General features: G+C 50.2%; 1 protein-coding gene across 9 annotated transcripts in view; it reads left to right on the top strand.

Moving 5' to 3' along the window:
- The window catches only part of FGF13 (fibroblast growth factor 13), a 190966-nt gene that overhangs the window by 132206 nt on the left and 32693 nt on the right, over positions 1-26067 (top strand). For 7 of the 9 annotated variants that reach the window (XM_038164603.1, XM_038164611.1, XM_038164608.1 and 4 more), the window contains 2 exons: positions 18377-18487; positions 22232-22335. In XM_038164603.1, the coding sequence (XP_038020531.1) occupies positions 18377-18487; positions 22232-22335 (215 nt within the window). Of the gene's footprint in view, positions 1-15788; positions 16433-16580; positions 17204-18376; positions 18488-22231; positions 22336-26067 lie in introns of those variants that run through there. The other 2 variants (XM_038164605.1, XM_038164610.1) reach the window with 2 other exon arrangements.

Genomic DNA, 26067 nt, shown 5'->3' with positions numbered 1-26067 from the left:
TCCAGGAGTGTTTCCTGCAGCATCTTGTCAGTGGAACGGAACTTGGGGACAAAACCACTCCATTCTGTGCTTAGATGAAACCTCAGGCATTCACATCTGTGGCTGGTGAGGAGAGTCTGGATAGTGGGGCAAGGATGAAATCCTTTTCATTTATACCCAACAATAGAGTTCCAGTTCTGGGTCTCCACATCAAGAACTCCCAGTGCAGTAGCTTCAGAAGCTGAGGTTTGTACCAGCTCTGTCTTTCCTGCTTTATTTGTATGGCTTAACAGCAGGGCATTTCCAGCTATTGCAGGCAGATACCAAAGCGTCTCTTTTGCTTCTCTGTTTGGAATCCTGTGTCTGCCTGCAAGTGCTGATTTTGAGTCTGAGCTTCTCTGGGGCTCAGGAGGTTTTCATAAATGTTATCAATTGCTGGGACGGTTTCTGACCTTTGGGAGTTCACAGCTGTTTAGTTTCATAGGCTGAAATATCAGAACCCAAAGTTTGCCCTGTTGGTTTTGCTGCAGAAGGCTTTTCAAACACGAGCTGCACAGCTGCTGGCAGCTGCAGTGCTGCTCCTGCCTCCTGCAGCCTCTCGCCAGCCTGAGCTCCCGGTGCCTGGAGGAACAGGCACCGAGTGCTGCTCTCTGCCAGCTCGGGTTGTTCCACCAGGTGGCAGATGAAGCCAAGGAACGAAATTGCTGCGCTGATTCACTCAGCTTCCCTTTAGAAAGTAGGAACTGAAACATTCCCTGCACCAGAATATTAAATCGTTTCACTCATTAATGAGTTTCTTCCTGATTTTAGATTGCATGGCAGGGTCATGCAAACAGGTCAAAAAGAGAGGGGGAAATGTATTTTCCCATACAAATATACGATATTTTCACTAATCTGAAACTCTAAATCATAAAATTGGATTGAGTCACTTTTCTTTGGAGCTGAAATTCATATTTCTGAACCGCTTTATGACAGCCTGATGCTGGCTAACACAGCAGTAGTCTGTGCAGGGCAGCAGGCTCCAGAGCCCCAGAGGGTGTTGTGTCAGTCTGGGCAGCAGTTCAGAGCTCTCTGCTCTCCTGCTTCCCTCTGCAAGGGCAGCAGCCCTTGGGTCTGTGTTTTCCTGGCGGGTTCCTGTTGCAGCTGCTGTCGGTGTGCAGGGGTGCAGAGGCAGCAGTGCTGGGCTTGCTCAGCCTCAGTTTGCCTTTGAGACCTTTGGTCGAAGCAGCAGCAGCAGAAGTGGGGCCTGAGCAATTGGCCTCGTGCTGCCAGACAGGCTCCTCGGGGATTTTGTTGGTGGATTCCAGGGAGTAAGGGCAAGCCTGATTGTTGGTTTTTTCTGGACAAGTTGTATTCAAAAGCACAGAGCAGGATTCTGTGAAATAGGATTGTCTGTGCTAGCTTCTGTGGCAGTGCTTGGCCCTGATTTCAGCCTGCATGATAATGCAAAATAATAATTGCATCACTGCTCAGATGCAAAAGAGACAGAGTTTCTGTCTTGTGGAGAGCACACACAGGGGGTGGAGCACTGCTGGTGTGTGGCTGGGCTCTCTGGGAGGAGAGTGCTTGGTAATGTTCTGGCTGCCCTGTTCCCAAGGCAGCCAGCAAGGCAACGTGGGGGCATAAATCCAAGTGGAGAGGTCTCAAAATCAGCTTCATTTTTTTTGCCCCAGTGCAGTTTTCCTTGCGAGGTACTGTTGATTTCTGGCAACAGTAATTAGGGATGTTTTTAATTGTACAGTGCAGTTGGATATCAGGATTATTCACAGCTCGATTATGAGCAATCGTGGCATAAGAAACAGGGAATATTCTAAAATTGTGCAGTTCACAGTGTGCTATGTTCCTGCATACTTCATGCTGTGAATTCCAAATACATAAGCAGTCATGTGTGTTAGTAAACACTAAAATACTGGGTTTGGAGAATCGTGTATTAGTAGTAAATTGGTGAGCCTCCCCTTTCAGGCCGAGACCAGCACAGCCTCAGTGCTGACAGGTTGAAATTCTTGGGTGGCTCTGGCTGCCAGATCTCATTTTGGTACCCAAGGCCCAGCAGCTGGGAGGGTCTGAGCCGCAGCAGATCCCACCCGGCGCCAGCGCCAGTGCCAGCAGCAGTGGCAGTTCCAGTGCCAGTGCCAGCGGCAGTGCCAGCGGCAGTGACAGTGGCGGTGCCAGCGCCAGTGGCAGTGGCAGTTCCAGTGGCAGTGGCAGTTCCAGTGCCAGCGGCAGTGCCAGTGCCAGTGGCAGTGCCAGTGCCAGCTCCAGTGGCAGTGCCAGCACCAGTGACAGTGCCAGCGCCAGTGCCCGTGGCAGTGACAGTGGCGGTGCCAGTGACAGTGGCGGTGCCAGCGCCAGTGGCAGTGGAAGTTCCAGTGCCAGTGGCAGTGCCAGCGGCAGTTCCAGTGCCAGCGGCAGTGCCAGCGCCAGCTCCAGTGGCAGTTCCAGTGGCAGTTCCAGTGGCAGTTCCAGTGGCAGTTCCAGTGCCAGTGGCAGTGCCAGTGCCAGCGGCAGTGCCAGCGCCAGCTCCAGTGGCAGTGCCAGCACCAGTGCCAGTGCCAGCGGCAGTGCCAGTGGCAGTGGCAGTGAGGAGGAGCTCAGCAGTGCTGCTCCCCAGAGGCAGAGGGTGCCGTGCCCTGGCGGGTGGAGGCTGAGTGGGAGCTCGCTGTGGGTGAGCAGAGCGGGCAGCGTGGGCCAAGCTCCGGCTGGAAACAGGGGGTGCTGCCCCTGGGCAACTCGCAGCCTTGGCAAACGGCTCCTCTCTGCTGCTTGGGGTTTTGTGCTTTCACAAGGAACAAATCACACTTGGACACATATTTGACTTCAAAATCTGTCTCTGCTTCTCAAGTGCCCAAATCTCATTATTTACATAATGTGTGAGCATGGCCTTAACTTACTGTACTGAGGAAAATGGGTTCAGCAGGGGCTCAGTCCAGCAGGAGAAAATTTAAATGCAGCCCTTGACTAACACAACTGAAGTACAACTGTAGCCACATTTTGGAGCACACTGTTTGCAGTATTGTGCATCTTTAAAAGAAAATCCCAGTGTTTTCCTCGCTTGTCAAAACTGCATTGGGAGTGGCAGGTTTGGTTGGCCCCAGCTAGCATATCTGCAATATTTTTCACCGTATCCAAATACCAAATGATGAACTCTCCTGGAAGGCAGTGTCAAAGCTTAACAATTTCAAAAGGGAATTATATCAGAATTGTTAGCAGATTTAATTCTTGCAAGTGTTTTCACGCTTGTAACGTGTGTGGTACATCAGTAATTCAGCTTATTTAAAGTAGAAAGAAAGGGTACATTTTCAGCCTAGTGAATGTTGTTGTGCTATTCCTGTTGCAAATTGCCTTACAGAAAGGGCATCAAATAAACCAAGCACCAGGCTCCTATGGCTGGCGTGGTGCACTGCAGGATCCTGTTACAGCCTCTCTTTGTAATTCTAGGAGACAGAAAACAAAATCTGACACTGAAAAATAATAAGTTTAAGTAAATCATGTAGGAGAAACGTACATTTATGTCCAAGAAGTGGTGAGATGTTGCCAGAACAATGCAGCTACATCATGAATCTTTAATGATTCTGAAAGTCATAATGGTCTGTCACTAATGCCCATTAATGATCTCTCTATACCACGAGTATGGGCTTGATGTTTCTGGCCAGTACCTTAGAGAATACTTTAAATGTGCCTTAAACTTTCTCTGATCTACTCCCTGTGTGTCTGCTCCAAATGTAGACTGCAATTGCCTGGGCAGGAGCAGCTTGTAAGGCAGCATGGCTTTGGGGATAAGAAAGTCTTATTCAGGTAAGATGTATTTAAGCAATGTTTTTTTTTACAGGAAAAAAGGAGAAGGTATTTCCTGGTAACTAATCCTCTGCAGAGGTTATAAACTATATAAAGAAATCAGAGGTTAATATTTCTGTAATACTAAGAATGGGGTTGTTCTTAGACTTCATGAGTTTTCTTTGGTAACTCTAAAAAAATGTCATTTAAGAAGGAAAATGCAGGTGTTACTGTTCATTCCTACTGACTGGGACTGTAAATAGACGGAGTATGCTGCTGAGCTGGCACATTTGTCCTGCTCAAATATATGTTTGGCATGTCAAACAGGTTGATTTTAAACATCTGTGCCATGTATTTATTTAGTTAATTTTGTACCCAAGCTTTTGTCAGGTATAAGAATTGCTTTAGAGGAAACAAAACCCATTCCATTTCCTTTCTAATTGCCTTTCATCAGAGTCCTGTGCTTAACCTTAACTGAAGGCAATCTGGTCATGGTGTTAATAACATAGAAACACTTTCAATACAAAACCTTCTTAATTTCTCTGTTCTTTTGTCCGTGTTTTAGCTGAAGGCTTATGGTGGTGTAATTTGGTTTTCTTCAATAATGAAATAGTGTGTTCTCTGCATGGGGTACGTGCAATGATCAGATTACTCTGAGAACCAACGCCCTGTGGCTAGAAGGGAAGAGCAAATCCAGGGGCTTTTGGAAAATACCCCAATATCAAACAATAATCTGATCAGCAGCGTGTACAGAGCATTCAGCATTAACAGAGAGCCTTAGATACCAGCTGGGATTAGATTAGAAATAACACTAATCATCAACTTCTGTGAATTGCATGTGGCATCCATTTTTGTTTTTTCTCTTCAATATAGCAAATCTGAGCGCGGTGAAGTGTGCAGTGCCAGGCGTGCACTCTGCCGTGGTTTGGCAGGTAGCAGGTGTGATTGTACAGGTGTGGGCTGTTATTCATGCTAATGCCTGTCTGTGCTGCTGCAGCGGGAGGCTTTGTGCCTGGGGCAGCCAGGGTGAAGGGGGTCTGCCGCAGCGGGAGCCTTGCTGTGGGTTAGGTTTTGGGGTGTCTGTGGTGTAGCCCCAGTGTGCAGCGGGCATGGACCTGCTGTGGGGACGTGTCACCACGTTGTGGGGATGGTCACTGTGCTGTGGGGACGTGTCACCACGCTGTGGGGATTGTCACTGTGCTGTGGGGACGTGTCACCATGCTGTGGGGATGAGGGATAAGGGGTGCGGGATGCGGCTGGGCGCGGAGCGGCCGCCCCGGCCGGGCAGCACCGCGGACAGCTCCGGGCTCCGGCGGGCGGAGCTGTTCGGGAGCGCTCTGGGCGCTGCCCTGTGCCGGTGCCCTGTTCCCCGGGGTGCCCTGTTCCCCGAGTGCCCTGTTCCCGGGGTGCCCTGTTCCCCGGCGTGCCCTGGGGTGCCCTGTTCCCGGGGTGCCCTGTTCCCGGGGTGCCCTGGGGTGCCCTGTTCCTGGGGTGCCCTGTTCCCGGGGTGCCCTGGGGTGCCCTGTTCCCGGGGTGCCCTGTTCCCGGGGTGCCCTGTTCCCGGGGTGCCCTGTGCCGGTGCCCGGCCCGCAGCTGCAGAGGCAGCCGCTCCGAGCCCCAGATGCGGAGCTGCCGGGGCAGCCGCAGCGGCTCTCCCGGCTCTCCCGGCTCTCCCGGCTCGCCCAGCCCAGCCCAGCCCTGCCCAGCTGCTGAGCTTCCAGCCAGGTGCTTCCACCTGCTTCCAGCAGCCCCGACAGACCCCGGAGCGACAGCCAGGCGGGAACCTTGCCGGCACTTGCCCGGACTGACTGCAGGTGTCTCTCTCGGTTCTCATTTTCCCAATTTCGTTCGTTTCCAGTACTTTCAGTGCTGGAAATCTGTTCCATTTGTTTGGTTTGTAGCTGTTTACAAATTCATGTTTTACTGCATACTTCCTGTACAGGAAACTCTATATTTTGCTGAAAGCTTCCTGAAAAGGCTGTTCATCAGAATTTTTTAAGTAGGCTAAAATTTATGGCAGTAAAGGTTTAAAAATATAGTCCCTGAGTAAGATGTTTAATATATTGCAGAACTGGGAAAAAAAAAAAAGGACTGAGGGAGGTGAAAGTTTCTTCCATCGTTGACAGCTCCCCTCTGATTCCCTAGTGTTTGTGCATCTCAGCCTTTTTGTAACATTTTGGGTTTGCTCATATTTATGAATCAGGAAGAAGAAAGGCAGAAAACATGTCTCTATTTCTGTCTGTATGAATATATGCCCAGAGAACTTATTACTATCCAGCAGGCTTACTTCTGTGCTTGACAGTCTCAGTGTGCTCCTTGTTCCTTCCCAGCAAAAGCTCCCAAGCCTTGGAATGTTGTAGATAAAGCTAAACTAAGCTTATAAGTTTGTAAACAAGGTTAAGTTGACCTCAGCTGAAGGGTAAGGACATGGAGATACTGATGGGTTTTGTGACTACTTCTCATCAGAAACATGTTGTAGTTTTTAGTGAAACGAGGAAAGAAGATCTGGTGGGAAGAGGTGGAAAAGGAGAGTGATGAACAAGGGGCTGGGGGCTGAAGGAGAGGACAGAAGTCCTGGATTTACCATCAGCTGTTAACAGTGTGTCTGTCTGTCTGCTCTGAATTCAGCTCAGCACCTTTTAGCTGTAGGACTGGGTGTTGCAAAGGCCATGCGTATGGACTGGGAATTGGATTAAAATCGTGGCATTATCTTTGTGTCTACTTGTGCAGCTTAGTCTGCTGCTTTTGTGGTGGCTTTGGTAGAAATGTGCCACGGGTGGGACAGTTACCCAGTCTGTACAAGCAAATGCAGCCCTGCTGGAGCTCAGCTGGACCTCAGCAAGCAATAACAGTGCTGAGCTCGGGCAGCTTCCTGTCTCTTTCTCTGATTTCTGAGCACTGTTTCTCTGCATAGCAACAGAACCTTTTTGAGCTTTCTGATGAGGCCTGAGTCCCCAGAAATGTTCCCAGCCTCTAATGCGAATATTGGGAGCAGCAGCAGATGTTCTGCCATTAGCTTCCTTCTCTGAATTGACTTCTCTGAATTTCTTTTAATTTGCTTCTGTGAAATTTGCATACACATTTTTTCTAGTCTCCAGACCTATTTAAATCCCACAGAGCAGATGCTGGCTTGTGGTTCATATTCCTGTTTGCTGGCCAATGTTTTTCATGGTGTTGCTTGTGAAAATAGTGCATCTAACCTATGACAATGAATTCTCTTCTGTTTGCTTATGATGCATTGTACTTTTCAATTCAAAATCCCGGAGTGATTTCTAGATGTCACCTTTGTTCTGCTCTTGCCAGCAGCAGCTCCTGTCATGAGGCTGATTTCTGCAGGGCCAGTTGAGTGTGGGAAGTGTGACTGAGCCACTGCCTGGGCTGGATTTTTGTTCCCATGTGTGAGAGAGCACTGACCCTGAGCTGCTGACCTTCATTAAGGGTTCACCTAATTTTGGTGGTGGTGAATATTAATTATCATAACAATGCACGAGGTACAGTCTGAATCACTCTGCAACAGGTTCAGTAAAGCAGAGGTAATGTTTTCCTTCATAAAGCTGGGAAGATAGTGGTGTTCTTTGTATGGGAATGAAGTGCCATCTGGAGTTGCCTTTCTCTCTGCTTTCTTGAGTATTCAGCCCAGATACCTGGTCAGATGAGCTTAGATAAACCTCCTTTTTCCATCACTTAAGTCAGATATGTCTGGTTACACCTCTGTTCATACCATGATTATTACCTGGTGAACAGAGACCCAAAGGAAGCTCAGGCTCGTGGCTCTTCTCCTGATCCTCAAGGACAGACCTTCCCTCTGCTTACAGAGACTGAGACCAGCATTCTGTTTGGGTAAACTGGTTCCAGTTCCATGCCAGTGAGTGAGCCAGGCTCCACGTCCACATTTCCAGAAGCATCACTGACTGGTGCAGGGTCTGAGTCCCGTTCCTGGAGAGCTCTGCTTCCATCCAAGACACAACGCTTCTTCCTCAAAGTCCCTTTCATTTGTGACCAGCTCTGCTCACCTTCTCATTTGTCTGTGTGAATGTGGCGCCATGATCTGGGCATTTGGGTAGAAGTCCCAGAAAGGCAGTGCCAGGCTCTGGTGACCCCAGTGTGGGTAATTTGTTTGCATGGCTAGGAGCCAGCTGAGCCGGCAGCGTTAACACAGCGGTGGGAATTGCCAGGCGTGGCATCCGTCGCAGGATCACAGTGGGCTGGGCTCTGGGGTTCCGTGGAGCCGAGCAGTGGGGCAGGAGCTCGTTCTGAGCCAAGCAGGGAGCATGACTGTGAGAAGCTGGTGAAATGCTTGCATGCAGGGGAAGGAGGAGAACTCTCAGAGGCTCCAGCTCAGTGGGGACCCACTGAGTCTGTTTTGGTCAAGCTGTTGACAAAGGACGAACCATCAGATCTGTGAAAAGGTGGGAAAAGATCTTATTTGAGTAATGTGGCAATTTCCAGGCAACTTGCCTTGGCTCTGTGAAGGACTATTTGCAGTGTTTTGTCATGTGTAAAGCGGCCTTATGTTAAGTTGGACAGTGGCACACAGCCCACACTTCTGGTGTGTCCCATGCTGAGATGTAAATGATTCAGGGACGATAAGCTGTCATTTACACTGATGTTTCCAAGAGCCACCGTGCTGGGAGGGGAGTGAGCAGATCCCTCCGTGCATGCTGATGTGGGAGTGTCGCTGGGCTGTGTGGTGGGCACAGAAGTCACTTGGGCACTGCTCAGGTTCCTGGCTCAGCTCGGGCCCCCAGGCACTGGAATAACACGTTCCCATTTCGGGAGCCCGCAGAGCCGGGGGAGATGATCCCCTGTGTTTGTTCTGTGACCTTTCCCAGCTGATTGGCACTGATCTTTTATGCCCCGGCTAGACGAGCTTTTGTGGTTGACATTTTGGGATGACTGAATATGAATTAGCCTAGGTAAAAATATTTCTATTTTTCTATCTTCAAACAATGTCCTCCTTTTCCAAAAATGGCTGCACTACCAGGTCAGATCAAATCCAGTTTTTACTGCTATAGCATAAAGGAATTGGAATTCACAGCTGGGAAAAGGCAGAACTGGGTTTTCTCTCATTAGTATTTTCTGAGGAATCTGAGGGGAATCTGGTGTTCTTTATGTGAGGTGCCGTGGCCATCCTCAGCATTTAGCAGGTCATGTATGTCACGAAGAAGAGACCCAAATTCTCGTCAGTCACAAGACCTTGCCCTGGCAAACTTGAGCAGATATGAGAAGAGAACGGGCTTAGTCTGTGAGAACCTTTTGTGATGCATCAGCTACACAATTATTTTTTAAATATCCCAGTAGTCCTGGTGAGATGTCTCACGTGTTGAAGTCAGGGGTGTGTTTCTGTGCTTTGCTGGATGGGTGCCAGTTTTGGCACATCCAGTCCTGTGTGCCAGCTGTGCTGGGGTCTCCTCTGGTGTTGGGATTCGTGAGTCCGTACCCTGAGAAGATAAAAATGAACCCGTCACCTCATCCTTTGAGGAAGAAGTGAGCGTTTAGATAAAGTGGGTCTAGGTGCCATGTCTACACTGGTGTCACAGGAATCTATTTTGATTTTTTTCCTGTTTCTGAGCAAGGCTGCCCAGTGCACTTCTGCAAAAAACCATGACACAGACACACACACAGGAATATCCACATCACTATTTACAAGTGCCCTTATGCTCTCAACATAAAAATACTTCTGTTTGCAGCTGCTTGTTGTAGCCATTCTTTACTATTAATTTTCATGTTGGTGAGTTACTAAAATATGCTCAAGATTGAGCTCTTGGGCTGGAGCTGCTTGGAAGCTCAGCTTCCTCTAACAGCTTTTTTCATCTTGCCCTCAGCAGTAAAGCCCAGGCTGGTGTTGTTGGAGCCCTGTGTGGGTACAGCCCAAGCTCTGGGGTGCCGAGGGGCCAGCACAGCGTGCTCAGCCCTGCTGTGCTGCAGGCTGTGTCCAGGGCTGGCTGCAGAGCAGAGGCTGAGTCACGTCCATGGGATATTTCACACAGGAGTTCAGTGATGCAGGACTGGGCTCTGAGCAGCTCTGCTTCCTGGTGAATAGTAATTCTGTTTACTTAGGAGAGCAAAAACCACCGGGGCCTCAGTGCTGCTGTGTCATCCCTGACTGGAGAAAGTCTTGTTTATCTCATCCTGAAAAGAGACGAGATTCTGGTGGTGCTTTTCAGAAAATAATGCTCTACTTTTGGAGAGTGTAGGCAGTGGAAATAGTCCATAGGTTTGATGTTTGAAGCTTTTTTTTCCTGCTTTTTCTGTAACAGCAAGAACAAAAGAGCCTCGGGAGGGACTCCTGACACCCAATGGCAGGCTGATTTTTTTTGTCACACCAAAGCAGCTTCAAGTTTGTAACTGCAGAGGAGTGGTTTGGGGCTTGAGATAGACTGAGTGAGGCTTGGAGCTGGCTTGGGATTTTTTTCTTCTGGTCTGATTTTGATGCAGCATTAGTTTGACCTAAACACTATTAGTTTATATAGGGCCTACTATAAATCTTTAACTACTTTCTATGTAGGGGAACGGGAAATAACTGAGAATGCAGTTTAGTCCAAGGATGGGATATTCTGACCCAAGGAAGTCAGTTCCTGCATTATGGCAGCGTGTCATGAGAATTTGTCGTGGTTTGAGAGGAAATGAGTTTTTGGGAGGTGGTAGTAGTCAAACCAATAGGTGCCCAGATGTGGATATTGGCACCTGGTTTGACCATTGAGGATATGGATCCGCCTCTGAGAACACAGGGGTTAAAAGCGAGAGCTCATAGGATCTTAGCTCTCTTGGTTCCGGTGGATGGAAGAGTTCAGACCTCCCCTGCCCAGCTTCGGGCTGGGCGGGGGAGGTAGGCCGGAGCCATGGGCCGGAGACGGGAGGCGATGGCTTGGATAAGAGTGAGTTCCCCACAGAGACGGAGGGGTGGAGGAACTCAGAGAAGCAGTGGGCAGCCCCCCCTCCTCGGGAGAGAGAGAGTGAGAGAGAGGTGCCAGTGCTATCTTGAACTTGATAGTACCGGCCTGGCCGAGGCAATGGGAACCGTGCCCAGTGAAGAGTGCGGAACTGGTGTGGGAGTTCGTAATGAGCAGAGACTGTGATTTTAACCCTTCTGCGGAAGGTGGAAACCTGGCAAATGCTGATCCTCCGGGAGTCGAAGGAGAGAGAGACGGATGAGAGGAAATATAAAAGGTGAGAGAGCGGTGCAAGTGAAGAACGACGGAGAGAAGCTGAGGAAATCCTAGGTGGAGGAGATGATAGAGTGGCTTTTGGCTGGACTCTTTCTTGTATAGCCATGAGCAGAATCTTTCCTGTAATACAGAGACTGCATTTTAGGGGGAGGCGGCGCCAAAGAAGTGATGGTGAGACCCCTCGGCCCCAGGGGGTGAAATATTGGGGGGGACTGGTGTCCCGAACAGGAGGAGGCGGCGCCAAGGAGTGACGTGAGCGGAGACGACAGGTGATGAGTAATGGTGAGACCCCTCGGCCCCAGGGGGTGAAATATTGGGGGGGGACTGGTGTCCCAAAACAGTGAGAGACTGTCGTTCTCTTCTGGAACTGGGCATTCTTGAAAGGGAAACCCTAAAAGCAGCTCTGGTCCATGTGCAGTGGTGAGAGCACTGAACATGGAAGGAAGAAGTCACGACGTGTAGTTGTTGAGTGACGGGGATTGGCCTGTGGCACAAGGGGGGGCTCTTCTCTCCTTGATGAAATGAGAGGTGATTGTCGGAAGGGTGGAGATGGACTGTGTTGATTATTTGAAGAGTGTGATGGACTGGATAAAGAACTGAGGTTTTGTGTCATTCTGTGAGAATTGAGTGGGGGGAGGAGGAATGTTTGACAGGTTTCCATTCTGCTCTGTGTGTCCATTTTATAATTGTGTGCTAATAAAGTTTTTTTTTCCTTTTGTTTGCAAGTGGAGGCCTGCTTTGCTCTGTCTCTGATCACATCTCACAGCAGACACCAGGGGAGGATGGGTTTTCATGGGGGCACTGGCATTGGGCCAGGGTCAAACCATGACAGAATTGCTGATGCTTCACAGGGCACAGAGGAGCGTGGGTCCCCTGGGGTCACACGCTGGGCTTGTGGGCAGTGAGGAGCCCTGGGGGAAGGATTCTCTGCTCAGGGCTGCCCTGGACACAGACAGGCTGCACGATGGGCTCTGGCTGTCCTTGCAGCTGCTTCCATGGCAGTCAGCACTGCAGCTGGCTTGGTATTTTTCACCTGGTCTCAGTTTTTGTTTTGCTCAGCATGAGACAGGACCGGCTGTAAATCTTTTGTGCTCGGGATAGATTCAAGCCCAGAGCAAACAGCAGTGCTCTGGGACCACAGCACAGATGATTCAGGGAGGAGGAAGGGAAAACCAGAACTTTGGCACTTTCCTCTAGCTGGGTGAAAGAGCCAGCACTGCTTGCAGTTTGGGCCAGTGATGGGGATTTGATGCTTTTCTGTGCAGGAGCCAGGCAGCAAGGGCTGCCTGAAAAAAAAAAAAGGGCTGCCAGGCACCATGCCCTGCCTCCAAGAGCTGCTCCTGGCCTGCGTGCCAAATTGCAGGCTCTGCTTCTGCCCAATCCAGGCAGCTTCGGAAGGTTCAAGCACATTTCAGTGATCAGAATCATGGAAATAATCATGAGCAAACACTCAACAGATGACTGGGAGGAAAAATTGTAAATCAAAAGTGGGTGAGATCTTTGTCTACTTCAAAACAGTGGAATTGCTTCTGGTCAGATGGCAGCTCCAGGGAGAGGGTGGCACTGTCCCTGACAGCAACTGGACAAGTCTGTCCATGCTGATTTCTCTTTGATTGAAATGACACTGGCAATTAACCCCTTAGCTTTAAATGTGTCCCACTGCAATAATCGTAAAGAGAGAGAATGTGTGCTCAGGGAATGTCTGGTTGTCTTCTGCATTCAAAAAGTCACTTGGAATGTGATTTTATTTTATTTTAGTGTGGTGGGGAGTGAGCAGCTCTTGCTTTTGAAAGAAAATAAAGCTGTTTCTTTGAGATTTTTATATCTGGAACACTGAAGTAGTCCAAAGGCTGGTCCTGTACCAAAGACGTTTTCCCAACAAGATCTTCATTTTCATGTGCCATTTATAGTAAATGAAGACATGTTTGTAGGAGTACCGATAGATGAAGAGGTTGCTCATGCAAAAAAACTAGAGAACTGTTTTTTGAAACTTAAATCTGATTATGCATATATGCTATTTTTGTTCCTCTCTTTAGTTATCTGTCAAGGAACATTTGTGCAAATGAATTTTCATTATGGATTTTAAGCATGCAGGCTGGGATGCTGGCAGAAAGATATCCCACATACGGCTTTTATATACTGCTTTTCCCTGGGATTTTCAAGGTTAGCTGAATTCAGAGTTCTGGTTAGTCTCTGTGAAAACGCAATGTCTTGTGACCTTGTAGGACAGATCACAATGAGGCAGCTTCACTTTGATCTGAAGATCAAACACTGCTTTCCAAATTGAGAATATTTATAAAGTAATGGGTGAGTCTCAGGAAAGAAAACAAGCCTCACTCATGACTGTATTGGAAGTGGAAAGATGGCAAAATCCATAGTATGTTACCGGTGAGTTGAGTGGGATGAGTTATTGCTAATAATATCCAACTGGCTGTCTCCTGTGTTGGATTTCACATGTCTTATGTGGACTGGCAGATGAGGGTAGTGGTGGAACTTGTGAATTACAGCTATTTTTACCCCACCGTTAAACTTAAATTAGGAGTGTTTGTTTAATATGCCTGTGTGCATGGGCTGCCTCACAAACAAACGTGTGCGTGTAGGTGTGTGTGTACCCAGGCGGCTCCTGCAGCCAGGGGACAGCGTGTGGGATGGGGTGCCAGGCCCAGCACAGCCTGAGGTGACACCGACGCCTGCAAGGGTGGCCCTGCACTGTCACAGGGCCTGGCCGTGCAGTGTCACAGGGCCTGGCCGTGCACTGTCACAGGGCCTGGCTGGGCTCTGTCACAGAGCCTGTACCATGCACTGTCACAGGGCCTGGCCGTGCAGTGTCACAGGGCCTGGCCGTGCACTGTCACAGGGCCTGGCCGTGCAGTGTCACAGGGCCTGGCCGTGCTCTGTCACAGGGCCTGGCTGGGCTCTGTCACAGAGCCTGTAGCATGCATTGTCACAGAGCCTGTACCATGCAGTGTCACAGGGCCTGGCCTGCACAGCGGTCAGTGGGACAGGGATTCCCGGTGGAGCAGAGTGAGAAGCTGTTGCTGTGGCTGTTCCCAGCCGAGGGAAGGGCTGTGGTATCTGCAGAGGTGCAGCAACCTCTGGAGCTGAGCTGTGGGGAGGTGCTGGGCAGCACGGCGTCTGCTGCCCGTGCCAGGCCTTGTCCCTGCGCGTCACCCCAGGCAGGGATGGGGGCACCTGCCTCTGCTGAGGGCACATGGAGGACAGGAGGAAGGGCAAACGCCCTCAGCAGCTGGCCGAGCCTGGAAGCACATCGGGAGCCTGGTGCTGTCACAGCAGCCCAGCCATCCCTGGGATCTCTGTGGCCCCTGGCCCTGGCACAAGGGACACGGCTGCCCGCCGTGGGTGACAGCAGCCTGTTGCCATCGCAGTCCCCACCGGGCTCTGCCCCTGCCTGAGCCAGCTCTCGGGGACATCCCACCCCGCCTCAGCGCCTGTGAATCCCTCTGCCTTGGGACAAATTCTCTCAAGAGTTGTTTGCCTCCGGGGCTGCAGATCTCTGCTTTATTTCCGGCCTGAACTGGCTCTGATTGAGGCTCCAGCTGGAAGGCATGCTGAAGAGCCGGGAGTGGGCTGCGGGGGGATCTCCAGGACCTCCCGCTCCCGGTGTCCTGGGCAGGGGGCTGCGGGCTCGGTGTCCGCGGCAGGGCACTGACCCCAGCGGGGGCCAGGCTGTGCCCGGCCTCCCGGCACGGCCATGGCCCCGGCCCCGGCCCCGGCCCCGGCCCGCCGCCACCGCAGCTCGGCATCAGTAAACCCGGCTGCAGGAGACCCCGGCCGCGGGGACACACGGTGGGGAACGGGGAACACGGCAGCGGCAGGGAAATCGCTCTTTCTGAGGATTTCCTCGTCTGCTACGAAGCTGCCGCTGAGAGCGGGCGGTGGAAAGGAACGGCAAAAAGAGAGACGCAAAAAGCCTCCAATAAATCCGTGATGCAGAGGGGGGACCCCCTGTAAGGATGAGGGAAAGGCAGGGGACAGCGGTGGCCGGAGCTGCGCCCTGCCCCGAGCCCGGCGCTGCTGCCAGCCAGGTGCGCTCGCTCCGGCCCGGCGGGGCTGCTTGCTCACCGCAGTCACGTCTGTTTGGGTGTCTGCGCCTGCCGGGAGGCGGCTCCGAGCGGCGCAGGTACCCCCGCCCCTGGCACCCCCTCCCGCGGTACCCCTTCCCCTGGTACCCCCTTCCCCTGGTACCCCCTTCCCCTGGTACCCCCTCCCGTGTCACCCCCTCCCGTGTCACCCCCTCCCCTGGTACCCCCTCCCGTGGCACCCCCGCCCCGGTACCCGCCCCGGTGCCCCCTCCCCTGCCCGCCCCAGCCCCCTCCCCGCCGCGGCCCCGCGGCCGCCCCGCAGCGCCGGGCCGGGCTCTCCGCTCTCCGCCGCGCCGGAGAGGAGCGGGAGGAGGAGGAGGAGGCACGGGCGGAGGAGGAGGGAGGTGGTGATAAGGGGTTTGCTGCGTCGCCTCATTTCTGTACCCAGCGCACGGCTCGTGGGGAGTGCGCGGTGCCCGCATCGCTGCCGGAGGGATCCTGCCGCTGCCGCTGCCGCTGTTGCTGCTCTCGCTGCTGTTGCTGCTCCTGCTGCTGCAGTCCCGGCTCGGGAGCTGCTTGTTTACCGGCTGGGAAGAGCTGCGGTGCGAGAGCCGAGCGTGCCGGGCAGGGGAGGCTGCGCTCACCTGTCAGGAGCGCAGCAGAAGAGGCTTCCCGAGGCGCCTCAGCCCAGTGCCTCAGCACCGACTGCTTCGGGTCTCCTCTAAGCGAGAAGAGGAAAAAGGATCCAGAAAACCCCTGCAACCGGACAGCCCCTGCTGGAGTCTAACAGGTGTTTGCCGGGATTTGAATGGGGAGGGGACGGGTGGGAAGAAAAGTTAACTGCAGAAATCGGGGCTAGGAGAGATGCGATGATCTTGCACCAAGTGGATGTGCCATGGCTGCGTGCAGATAGCGCGTCTGGAGAAGCTTGGAGGGATGTCTTGCAAGCGATCTGCGTGATCTCCGTAGAAACGCTCACCTCTGCCTGCAAACTTTCCCCTGCCAGAAGTTGGGAGGAATAAAAAGGCACCAGAAAGTCAAAAGGGGAAGATCCCAGAGGACGAAATCGCTCGAGCTAAACTGCTGCGTGCCGCGCCGGGGCTCTGGTGCTCGTCCCGCCGGTGTGTCCCGGGCTGCCGTGCCGACCGGCGGTGGGCGGCGGTGGCCAGGCTGCCCGGCAGCGTCCCCGGCCTTGGGGACGGCCGAGCAGCATGCTGGCCGCGGCCGGCCGGCGACCCCCGCGTGCCTGAGCCGGCCGGGCAGCCGGGGCGGTGGCGGCCATGGCCGCAGCCATCGCCAGCTCCCTGATCCGCCAGAAGAGACAAGCCAGGGAGCGGGAGAAGTCCAATGCCTGTAAGTGTGTCAACAGCCCCAGCAAGAGCAAGGGAAGCTGCGACAAGAACAAGTTGAATGTGTTTTCCAGGGTCAAACTCTTTGGCTCCAAGAAAAGGCGAAGAAGGCGACCAGGTTGGCAAGGGTTATGTCTTTGGGGGGTTGGTTGGTTTCGTGCAATGGAGACTGGGACGTGTGTCAGGTGTGGGGAAAGGGGGAGAGGTACTTGAGGGCTCGTACAATGGATGTGCAGGACCTGGGTACCCCATGCCAGTCCTTTCCCCTGTCGTTCATCTGGTTTCTTTGGGTAGCACACGCTGCTGTCTGTGCCTCACCTGCACACCTGTGTGCACCCAGGTGCCCGTAAGTCAGCTGTGTGTCCCTCTGTTACACACACAAACACATGGTGTATTTGTGGGGGATGTGCTAGCAGGGAAGCTCCCACACACGCGTCTCTCTCTTTAATATATCGTTGTATGTTAAATAACTTCATGGTCTGGAGATCTGGGTTCGGTGTCCTGCTTCACAGACGCCTGTGCCATGCTTTATCTGCTGATTGCAGACGAGGCTTTGTGCTTTTGCTGGCACCTTCCAGAGTTTTGCTTCAGCGCCCTGTGCCTTTCTAGGAATGCCATACCTGCAGCTGCCCTGCAGACACGAGGCTCTCTGGGGCACAGGTGCCAAAGATCAGGCGTGAAGACTGGGTCCCTGATCTGAGTGGATTGTTTTGTACGTGGGAGGAGCAAAGCCCTCTGGCAATGTTGCCGTGGCTTGGCTGTGCTGGAGCAGTGGTGCTTGTGCCACTCCACCTGCCTGCCTTGCTTGCAGCTTGCCAGCAGCTGTGGGATGGAGTACGGCTAAAGAGCCAGAGTGAGGGCTGGAATAACTTCTGGTCAGAAAAGTTGGGTAAGAGTTGTGTGTCCATCAGGACTCTTATCAAAGTTGCTAATAAGATGTAATACACTTAAGCAAGCTGTGGTAAGCTTTTGCCTTCAGCCCCTGCTAAAATGAAGCGCAGTAGCAGAGCCCCAGTGCCTTTGGTTACAAAGACAAGGAGCCTTATCCAGACTCAGAGTGCTGGAAGTGACACACCATCTTCACAGTGTTTGTCTCTGAGGAGAGTGAGATGTTGTGGAGCGAGCTGCAGGGCTGCATGAGCTCCTGACAAACGTAACTGTGTGAAATGACTACAATGCAGATGTCATTGGGATTCAGTGGGCGTAGACCTTTTTTTGCAATTACTCCTGATGCTTTAGCCAGATATCTTGAATGGCACACTTGACAGCATATCCTGCTGTTGTGTACTTTTTGGTCTAGAATGATATGAAACCGTGTGAGATATCTCGCTTTCTAGCTGTGAATCTGAGGATGATTATGGAAAAAAGAAATCTATGCAAACTATGCGTTGTTTTGATCTTTCTTCTTCTAGCTGATGAGGTAATTACCTCAGCCCTTATGGTAATATTTATTTTGCAGTTCCACACATTGCTGGATTTCAGGGTTTCCCTCTCATTTTCCATATGTTCATTGAGTAGTTTATCTCTTTGGATGCTCTGTACTCTCTGAAGCAGGGAGGAATGGGGGTTTGTTTATTAGAGCTGCAGCAGTTCCTGTGCTAAACGTTTGCTGCTATATATTTAGGCTCTCGACTGTCACTGTGGCTCTTATTAATGCTATTGTAATAGTCTTCTTTTTCCTCTCCATCTAAGAACTCACACCTTTTTAAAAGACTGAATGTACTCTTTGCCAGCTCATTTTTAATCTTAAATGAGATAGGGCTGGGCTCCTGGGGCCAAGCAGTGCTGCTGGAATTCGTATTCACTGGAAGGAGATTTTACTGTACTACTCACGTCGTAATCAAAAGTGGCATTTAATCATTTTGGCAATTGATTTCATAGACATAAATTTGATCTCAGCCTGAATGAAAAGTGTTGCAAAGCTGGTAGCCCTGCTTTTGGTTTGGGTCTTTCTCTTACCTCAGCCTTGAGAAGAAACCTGAAGATTTGTTTTTCACGTCCTGCTCGCTTGGAGTGGCACATCAGGATTTCCCCCGTTAATCTCACTGTTGTTTCTTTGCAGAGCCTCAGCTTAAAGGTATAGTAACAAAGCTCTACAGCAGGCAAGGATACCACTTGCAGTTGCAAGCAGATGGAACAATTGATGGAACGAAAGAGGAAGACAGTAGTTATAGTAAGTGACACGAGAATAAATGGTGTGTTTGTGGATTGTGTGTCTCCCTCCCGTGCAGGTCCCCTCAGAGCTGCAGTCCTGGGCTGGCTGAGTGAGTGGCAGCAGCACTAACGCCGTGCTGGCAGCACAGGAGTCCTTCAGACTTACAGGGTCTGAGAGAAACACAGATAGAAATCACTTACAGAAATAATGAACCAGAGGAGGTAATGATGACACATGTGACAAACAAAGCAAATGTTATCTCCATGGCAATCCAGAGAAGTTCATTGCTGTCCTTTGGATTTTATTAGATTTTTTTTTCGGCAGGGAAAATTTGCTCGCCTACTCAGAGCCTGAAATAGAATAACGCTATCTCCACTCTCACAGGGGCTCATTCAAACAGCGCCGTGGTATTTCACAAACTGGGACTTCAGCAGCATTTTCATTTCATTTTCACTCCACATTTCCCTATTGTTATTATTTGTTACTGCTTATAAATTGTAGCATCAACTTTCAACCAGGTTTCCCTCAGGTTTTCTTGAAAAAGCTCTGGGCATTTTTACTTGTTTTTGACTGGGTTTTTTTACAACTTTGCGGATTAATAGAAAACAGGGAAAGATGCTACAACATTGTTTTGGTGTGTGAAAAATGCTTAAGGGTCCCACACAGCTAGACAAAAAGATTTCAAGACTGGTAAAATAAGGCAGTGTAGGAAACAATGCCCTGCAGAACGTGTACGGAGGTGCAGGTGGCCAAGCCAAGACTGGCAGACCTCAGAGAAATGTTTATGTTCATAAATCCAGCTGTGGCCTGCTGCCTCTGCCTGTGCAGCTTCATTTCTCTGTCCACTCATACTGCACAGAGACCTTGGCAAAGATCATCTCTCCCTTAGGCATTGCTTAGCTGTTCATTAGGAGGGCATCCTTATCCTTATCCTCATTTAAAACAATGCAAATGCAATAGGGAAAGAGTGGGATGCAAATTGCTTTGGATTATTTTGTGCTGACACCAGCTGATCACAATAGGAAGCAATTTATTTTGCTGTAGCTTCGTTGCCAACCCTTCTGTCATATCTGTCCACATGAGGGGCAGCCCCTAGGAGTGAGGTAACCCCTCCATCCTGCTGTGCCTCTGGGGACCTGCAGAGATGCTCTCTGTGCCTCTGCTGTGGGTCCTGACAGCGGTCACAGCTGGGGACAGGTCACTCACTGCTCCAGAGCCAAAGCTGAGCGTGCTGCTGCTCAGGGACGGGGCACTAACAGCTGCTGCTGAGAGGGACAGTCCCATTTCTGGTGCAGTGCCAGCGCCCCTGTCCTTAGAGGCAGCAGCTGGGGCAGGATGTGTGGTTGGGCTGGCACAGGGCAGAGTGGGCACTGCTCCGACAGGGCCAGTTCCCCACAGCCCCTTCCCAAATTCCAGCAGTCTGTGCCACAGCCCCTGCTCATCCCACTGGGGTGTGACCCAGCTTCCAGTGTGCCTCAGCCTGCCTCGAGACTGAGCCTGGACGTGTCTGCCAGGGAAATGTGTCCCAGTGCTGGGAGCAGCAGCTGAGCACCCGTGGCTCGGGTGTCACAGCACCCACCCCTGGCTCAGGGGCCAGAGCAGAGCACCCCTGGCTCAGGTGTCACAGCACCCACCCCTGGCTCTGGTGCCAGAGCAGAGCACCCACCCCTGGCTCAGGTGTCACAGCACCCACCCCTGGCTCAGGTGTCACAGCACCCACCCCTGGCTCTGGTGCCAGCCCGCTCAGGCAGGAGGGCTCAGCCTTGGCTCTGCCACTGGCCAACAAAGCACAGCCAGGAATTCCTCATACAGCCCGTCCCCGTGGCCCACTAGCAGCTATGTCCCTGCTGTCCCAGCTCTATGGCACCTCTGTCCCTGCTGGCCCATCTCTGCCCTCTCCTCAGCTCTTGCTGACAGGTCTGCAGCACTGTTTGCAGTGGAGCCCATACTCAGACCCTCGTGCTGAAAATACCCCTACACCTGCCCTCCTTGTAAACGTGCCATCAAGAAATCGCCTTCCAAAAGAGACCCGCAGGTTCTGCCTGGCTGCTGAGCTTTAAATCCTCCTCTCCAGCCTACACAGAGATCAGCTGCTGATTTTTGGGGCTGAGCTGCAAAGGACCCGTGCCCAAGGGAATATTTTCTCCCCCCAGTAAACTCAAGCATTTGCTAGAATGAATGAAAAATCCTTTTCCCTTACTGAAGATCTGAGTTTCTTTTGCCAAAAGCTGCGCAGATCTGGAGGATTTTCTCTGAGTGAAGGGAAGGTAGAGGGTGTTGATTTTGAGCTGGAGGCGAGCATGAGGAGGGTCTGCATGTGTGGTTTGTCTGCACAATCAGTGTCTGTACACTCGTGGCTATGAAAGGGGAAGGAAAACACTGATTTTATGATGCCCTGCATTTATTTGTTAGTTCTGGGTATTCCTCCTTTCTGCTATGCTTGACCATTGTAGGAAGTGCAGTGCCCAAAGGTGCCCCAACCTCGGGGCACTCCATGCGCTCTTGGCATCCCCAAACACAGAATTTAGGGTCTGTGTTAAATGCTGTCAAGCTGAAGTTTTTTTTCTTTCTTTTTTTTTTACTGAAGTATGACCATTTGGGGGTTTTCAGGCTGAAAAAAAAATTGATAAGAGGTCATAATTCTTAGGTGTAATTTTGAAAATAATAAAAATATTTCAAATTCATAATTTGAGTTTAAATTGGTTTTGGACAGTAACAATAAATATCAAACTTCAGCCTGAAGCAGACCATAGTTTTTCAGCCAAATAATAAATCACTGGAAATGGGGAGTAGTTTGGCATCACTTTTTCCTTTCTCTGCATTTCTGCCACAGAGTGGAAGGAGATGCTTTGGGTTATGATAATTTTCTTAACTCCCCTTTATTTTTAATCCCCCATGTTGAACACAGAGTACTGTATTCAACTCATTATTTCTTGTGTTCAATTTTAACACATCCACGAATCCAAGCTATGGCAGAGCTTTGCTTTTTTCCTTTTTTTTTTCTTTTTTTTTTTTTTTCTTTTCCACTTTGCGAACCGGAATCTTCATTTTTTGAAGAGTTGTTTCTGTGCTTATAAATACTGCCACTATTAGCATGTGTACCAGCAGAAATGCAAGCAGAACATTCAAAGCAGCTCAATTTTGAAAGCACAGATTTAGGGGTTGATCTAAAGAATATGCTGGCCTTTCATTTCATTTTGAAGTTATTTAACTCTGTTTTTTCAAACCCATTCTCCTCTAAGAAAGAGGAAAAATTAAACCCCAATGAGTTATAAGTGGAAACATTTTGAGATGCTAATGATGGTTTTCAACTTTTCTGAATTTCATCTTCTTCCTGCCTTTTGGTCAAAATGTTTACTGACTTTGAAAACAAGTTCTGATTGTCTTGAAATTTTTTTTGTTTGTTTGCCTCTGGATTCCTTCTTGCACTTAATGGCACAAGAAAAGCATCCTAACAAACCCCAAGCAGCGTTCAGGTCACTGGGCAGGGCCTGGGTTCTGCTCACCAGGCAGGTGAGTTCTCTCAGCTGTCAGCAATTCCCGTCTTCAGAAGGAGGGAGAGGCACTGACACCTCAGGTCATTCCCGAGCTCTTGGTGGCCAAAGGACGTGCTGGTACAAGTATTGCTCTGTAGCACCCACAGAAATGCATATATGCCTGAACAGAGATGTTTACTTGGTTCTGGTAATTCTGGTCTCATTTTCTGTCCGACCTGCACGTTCCAAAGGATTAATTTTGCTCTCCATCTCCTTTCTCTCCTAGCTTTGTTTAACCTCATACCTGTGGGTTTACGAGTGGTGGCGATTCAGGGGGTTCAAACAAAACTATATCTGGCAATGAACAGTGAAGGATACCTATATACATCAGTAAGTAAACGTTTTTAATTCTGTTCTCTGTGGAACTGTGGTAAATGAATAACTGACTGTTGCAAGGGATCTGCTGATAACCTAGAAATGTGAGTTTGGCAGCAGAGTCAGCGTGGTGGTGATAGTCTGCTTCTGGTTTAATAATCTCATCCATCAGGAACACCTAGGGATGTATGGGATCACACTGTGGTGCCTTTGAATAATCCTGAAGTGTGAAATATAAAAAGCCCCACAACCAAAACCCCAAACAGACAGGATCCTCTCTCTTGGTCCCTGTGCAGCGGCTGGGCTGCTCAGAGTGGGGCACTGAGGGGAAGGGACAACGTGGTGTGTCCCCCACGTGCCTCAGCGTGGTTCGTGCCTTCCTATAGATCTGTGTTACTCTGAGTAAAAGGAGTTAGAGAAAGTAATTATGTTTTTTGTTTGGCTAGGATTTTCAAGTAGAAATTTTATGGCTTCAAGTAGGTGAGTGAGTAAAGAACAGCTTTATTAGTAGTTTTGATGAAGAATGTCTGTTAATAATTTTCAGTGACATTTCTCACGAGAGCAGAATGTGTTTTTATTTTTTAAAAAAAGATTTTTTTAAAAAATAGACCACTTTTCAATTAAAAACATTTAGCTGAACTATCTTCAGGAGTTTTAATTATACAGTTTTTAATAGATTTTTCCCGAGGAAAACAGAGGAGAATGTATTCTATTATCTACTACAAATGATTCTCTTCTATAAAAGATTCCCTTAATCCTGATAAAAATTAAGCAAACTTATTCAAATCTCTCATTTATTTTGCAATCCTGACAGCTGGGAGCAGGGCAGCTTTGCATATTTTTTCTCTGTCTGCCAGAGCAGGAGCAGATCAGGCCTGGCAGTGCCGGGCCAAAGGAACATTCCAGAGAGCGCTGGGTTGGTGCTCTCAGAGCAGAAATCTCTGCTTTCTGGTGGTGTTTGTGCTTTCCTGCAGAAATCACCTCTGTCTGGGCAGGGGACTCACCCTGCAGGGCAGTCCCTGCTCTCTGACACACAGCCCTGAGCCCACAGGCACCTCTGAGGTGGTGAGCATCCCTTTCAGTTCCCCTGCTGGGAGGAGAAGGGGCAGAATGTGGCCCCGGGTTCCATTAAGTGCAGCTTTCAGCTTGATGTGCATCTGAGGCAGAGCTCCGAGTTTCACTTGGGTTATTCTTTACGTTGGTTGAGGGTAGCTCTTCACATGGTTATGTTCCCTTGGATTGTGTCTTCCTTGAATCCTCCATGTCTCTATTTGCCTCTTAGTAACAGTGGTCATTTTGGTTTCCTTATTAGACAGCTATATTTTCTTACATTTATTTTTTTAATCTTCTTGAACTTGATGGGCTTGGCAAGGCTTTAAACAGAATTTTGTTGTGTGGTTTCCCAAATTTGTACTCTTAAATTCTCTTCACAAAGACAGGTGTCCACTTAATTTTGCTCTGCTTTTCTAAGGGAAATTGTCACCCAAGTTCTCGATAATCGTGGGTTTATCCCCTGCTGCCTTCTGGCTTGGTTGTTCTGTTCCTTGCAATAATCACAAGAAACTCTCAGGGGGAAAAAGCAGCTCTTGTCCCTGTCAGTGAGCCCAGGGAATGGACAAGGGCTGGTGAGGAGCATCTGCCCCTCCTTCAGGCTGCCAGAATCCAGTTCCAGCACTATTTTTCAAGCGTGTCTAGCATTTCTTTTGCTGATAATGGTCCTTTCAGCAAGGGATGCAGTCTGACAGTCTGATGCATGGGAAATGAACTCTATATTTTGGGCTGTATTCTTGGTTGATATAAATGAGTCCCAGGAGAGCTCAGCTGATTTATACCAGCTGAACACTCACCTGTTCAAGGAAAGCCACCAGGGAGTCTGGGGAACAGATCAGCTCAAGTAAGTGACATCCATCTACACATCCTGAGGGTTTCAAAGCCCCTGCAGGGATGTGTTCCTGAATGGGATTTGTCAGGAGCAGACAGATGGCAACATGGGATTGATCAAGTGCAAAAGCCCCACAAAACACTGTCAAGTTCCTGAAGCAGGAGAACAGGGGAAATAGAAGGGCACTTAAACTGTAGGTAGCTACAGCAGATAGTTGCACCATTTCCAGAGAGAAATGAATTAGCATTGGTGAAGCCGTTTAACAAGGAGAGAGATCGTTGAGGTCTCTGCATGATCCCTTGGCTTTGGTTCTGTTGTGAGCCTCGTGTCTGTGAGAGGGCACCCAGGTGTCTGCCCTGAGAGGCAGCCTGCAGTGGGGCGTGCCTCAGCCCCGTGGCTGTCCTGGGGAAGGAGGTGAATCTCCACGGGGGGATCAGTGGAGGATCATGAATCTGCAGAGAGCAGATACCTGGAGTTGGCTGCCAGAGTTTATGGGTAGTTTGTAGCATCTGTCAGTTAGAGCAAAAGTAAGATCTGTAGGGTAGTGATAAAAGCTCCTCGGGGACGAGGCAGCAATTCAGCTCAGCAAAAGAAAGATAAACCATGAAACCAAATATGCAGCTCTCTACATGTGTTATAGGGCACATGGAAGTCCTGGCCTGCAGGGAGGGGAGGTGACATGTCACATCTCCAGATCAGAGACTCCCCATCTGAAATGGTTTCTTTCCTGCAGCCAGTGTCCTCCAAAGCCCATGGCTGTTGTGTGAGGGCTCCTCCCAAGCTGAACCCACCCTGGGGGCTTTATTTGGAGGGACCTTGTTAGGAGCTATTTGGAGGCACAGCTCCTGGTGCTTGAGCACCCTTTCCCCGTACAAACACAGTGTTTGATTCATTCCTCTCACACCAGCGTGGTGCTGCTGCAAGATGACTTAAACGGTGTTCTGGCCTGCTGTCTTACGTAACCACGTCATGAATCATTCTGTGCTTTAGGGTGGCTTTCATTTCATCTTATTTTTCTTTCTATGAATGACCATATCTTTCACATGACCGCCATCTCTGCCCCACTTGAGTTTTTCTGGTTTGATGTGCTGTGGATTGGTGTGTTGTTGGCTTGTCTGGAACATTTGGAGGGTCTGTTTGGCAGGCATGCAGTGCTGGAGCTGCTGCTCTCCCGGTGAGGGGTGGTGATGAGGCAGAGGAGGCTCCCAGCGATGCAGAGCAGCAGTGGGGGAGGCTCCTCCAGGGGAGGGTGGATGGAGGTGCAGGGAGTTGGGTGTTCTGCATAGGCTGAAACAGCCCAAAATACTCCGAGTTTAAAAACAGCCTGTCAACCTCCAGCCATGCATTTTCCATGAACCATCATGGTAGAGTTTTTCAAACCGCGTAGTGACTGTCAGGGAAATGCAGATTTTTCCTGCAGAACATTTCAACACGGGTGACTTTGTGCTTGTTTCTCCTGGGTACATTGTCAGAAACAGTATAATTAAATATGTGCTGCTCATTGCACAGTTCTGGCCAGTCTCAGAGCAGTGCAGCTCAGCTTGGAAAGAGGGTTCATTTCCCCTCTTGTCTTGCTCTGAGTTCCTGTGTTTTACCAAAGCGTTTCATTTCCCATGTCATGGGCAGATCCTCACAGCTTCTGCCAGGCTGGAGGGAGCCTTCCCTAAGGGAGTCCTGTGCCCTGGCCATGTGTGACAGGGACAAGTCTGCCCATGCCTCATGCAGCCCTCCAGCCCAGCTGTGGGCAGTTCAGGGCACTCAGCTGCCAGGAAGAGGTGTTCATGCTGCCTTTGTTAACTATTCTGGGGTGAGCACTGTTGCTTTAATATTGCTGCTGGACGTGGCTTCCTTTTGCCATTTCTAGT

This window comes from Motacilla alba, chromosome 4A, assembly GCF_015832195.1.
Source record: "Motacilla alba alba isolate MOTALB_02 chromosome 4A, Motacilla_alba_V1.0_pri, whole genome shotgun sequence".
Classification (NCBI taxonomy): domain Eukaryota; kingdom Metazoa; phylum Chordata; class Aves; order Passeriformes; family Motacillidae; genus Motacilla; species Motacilla alba.
The sequence above is the reverse complement of the archived record's forward strand: the minus strand, read 5'-3'. Positions and strand labels throughout refer to the sequence as shown.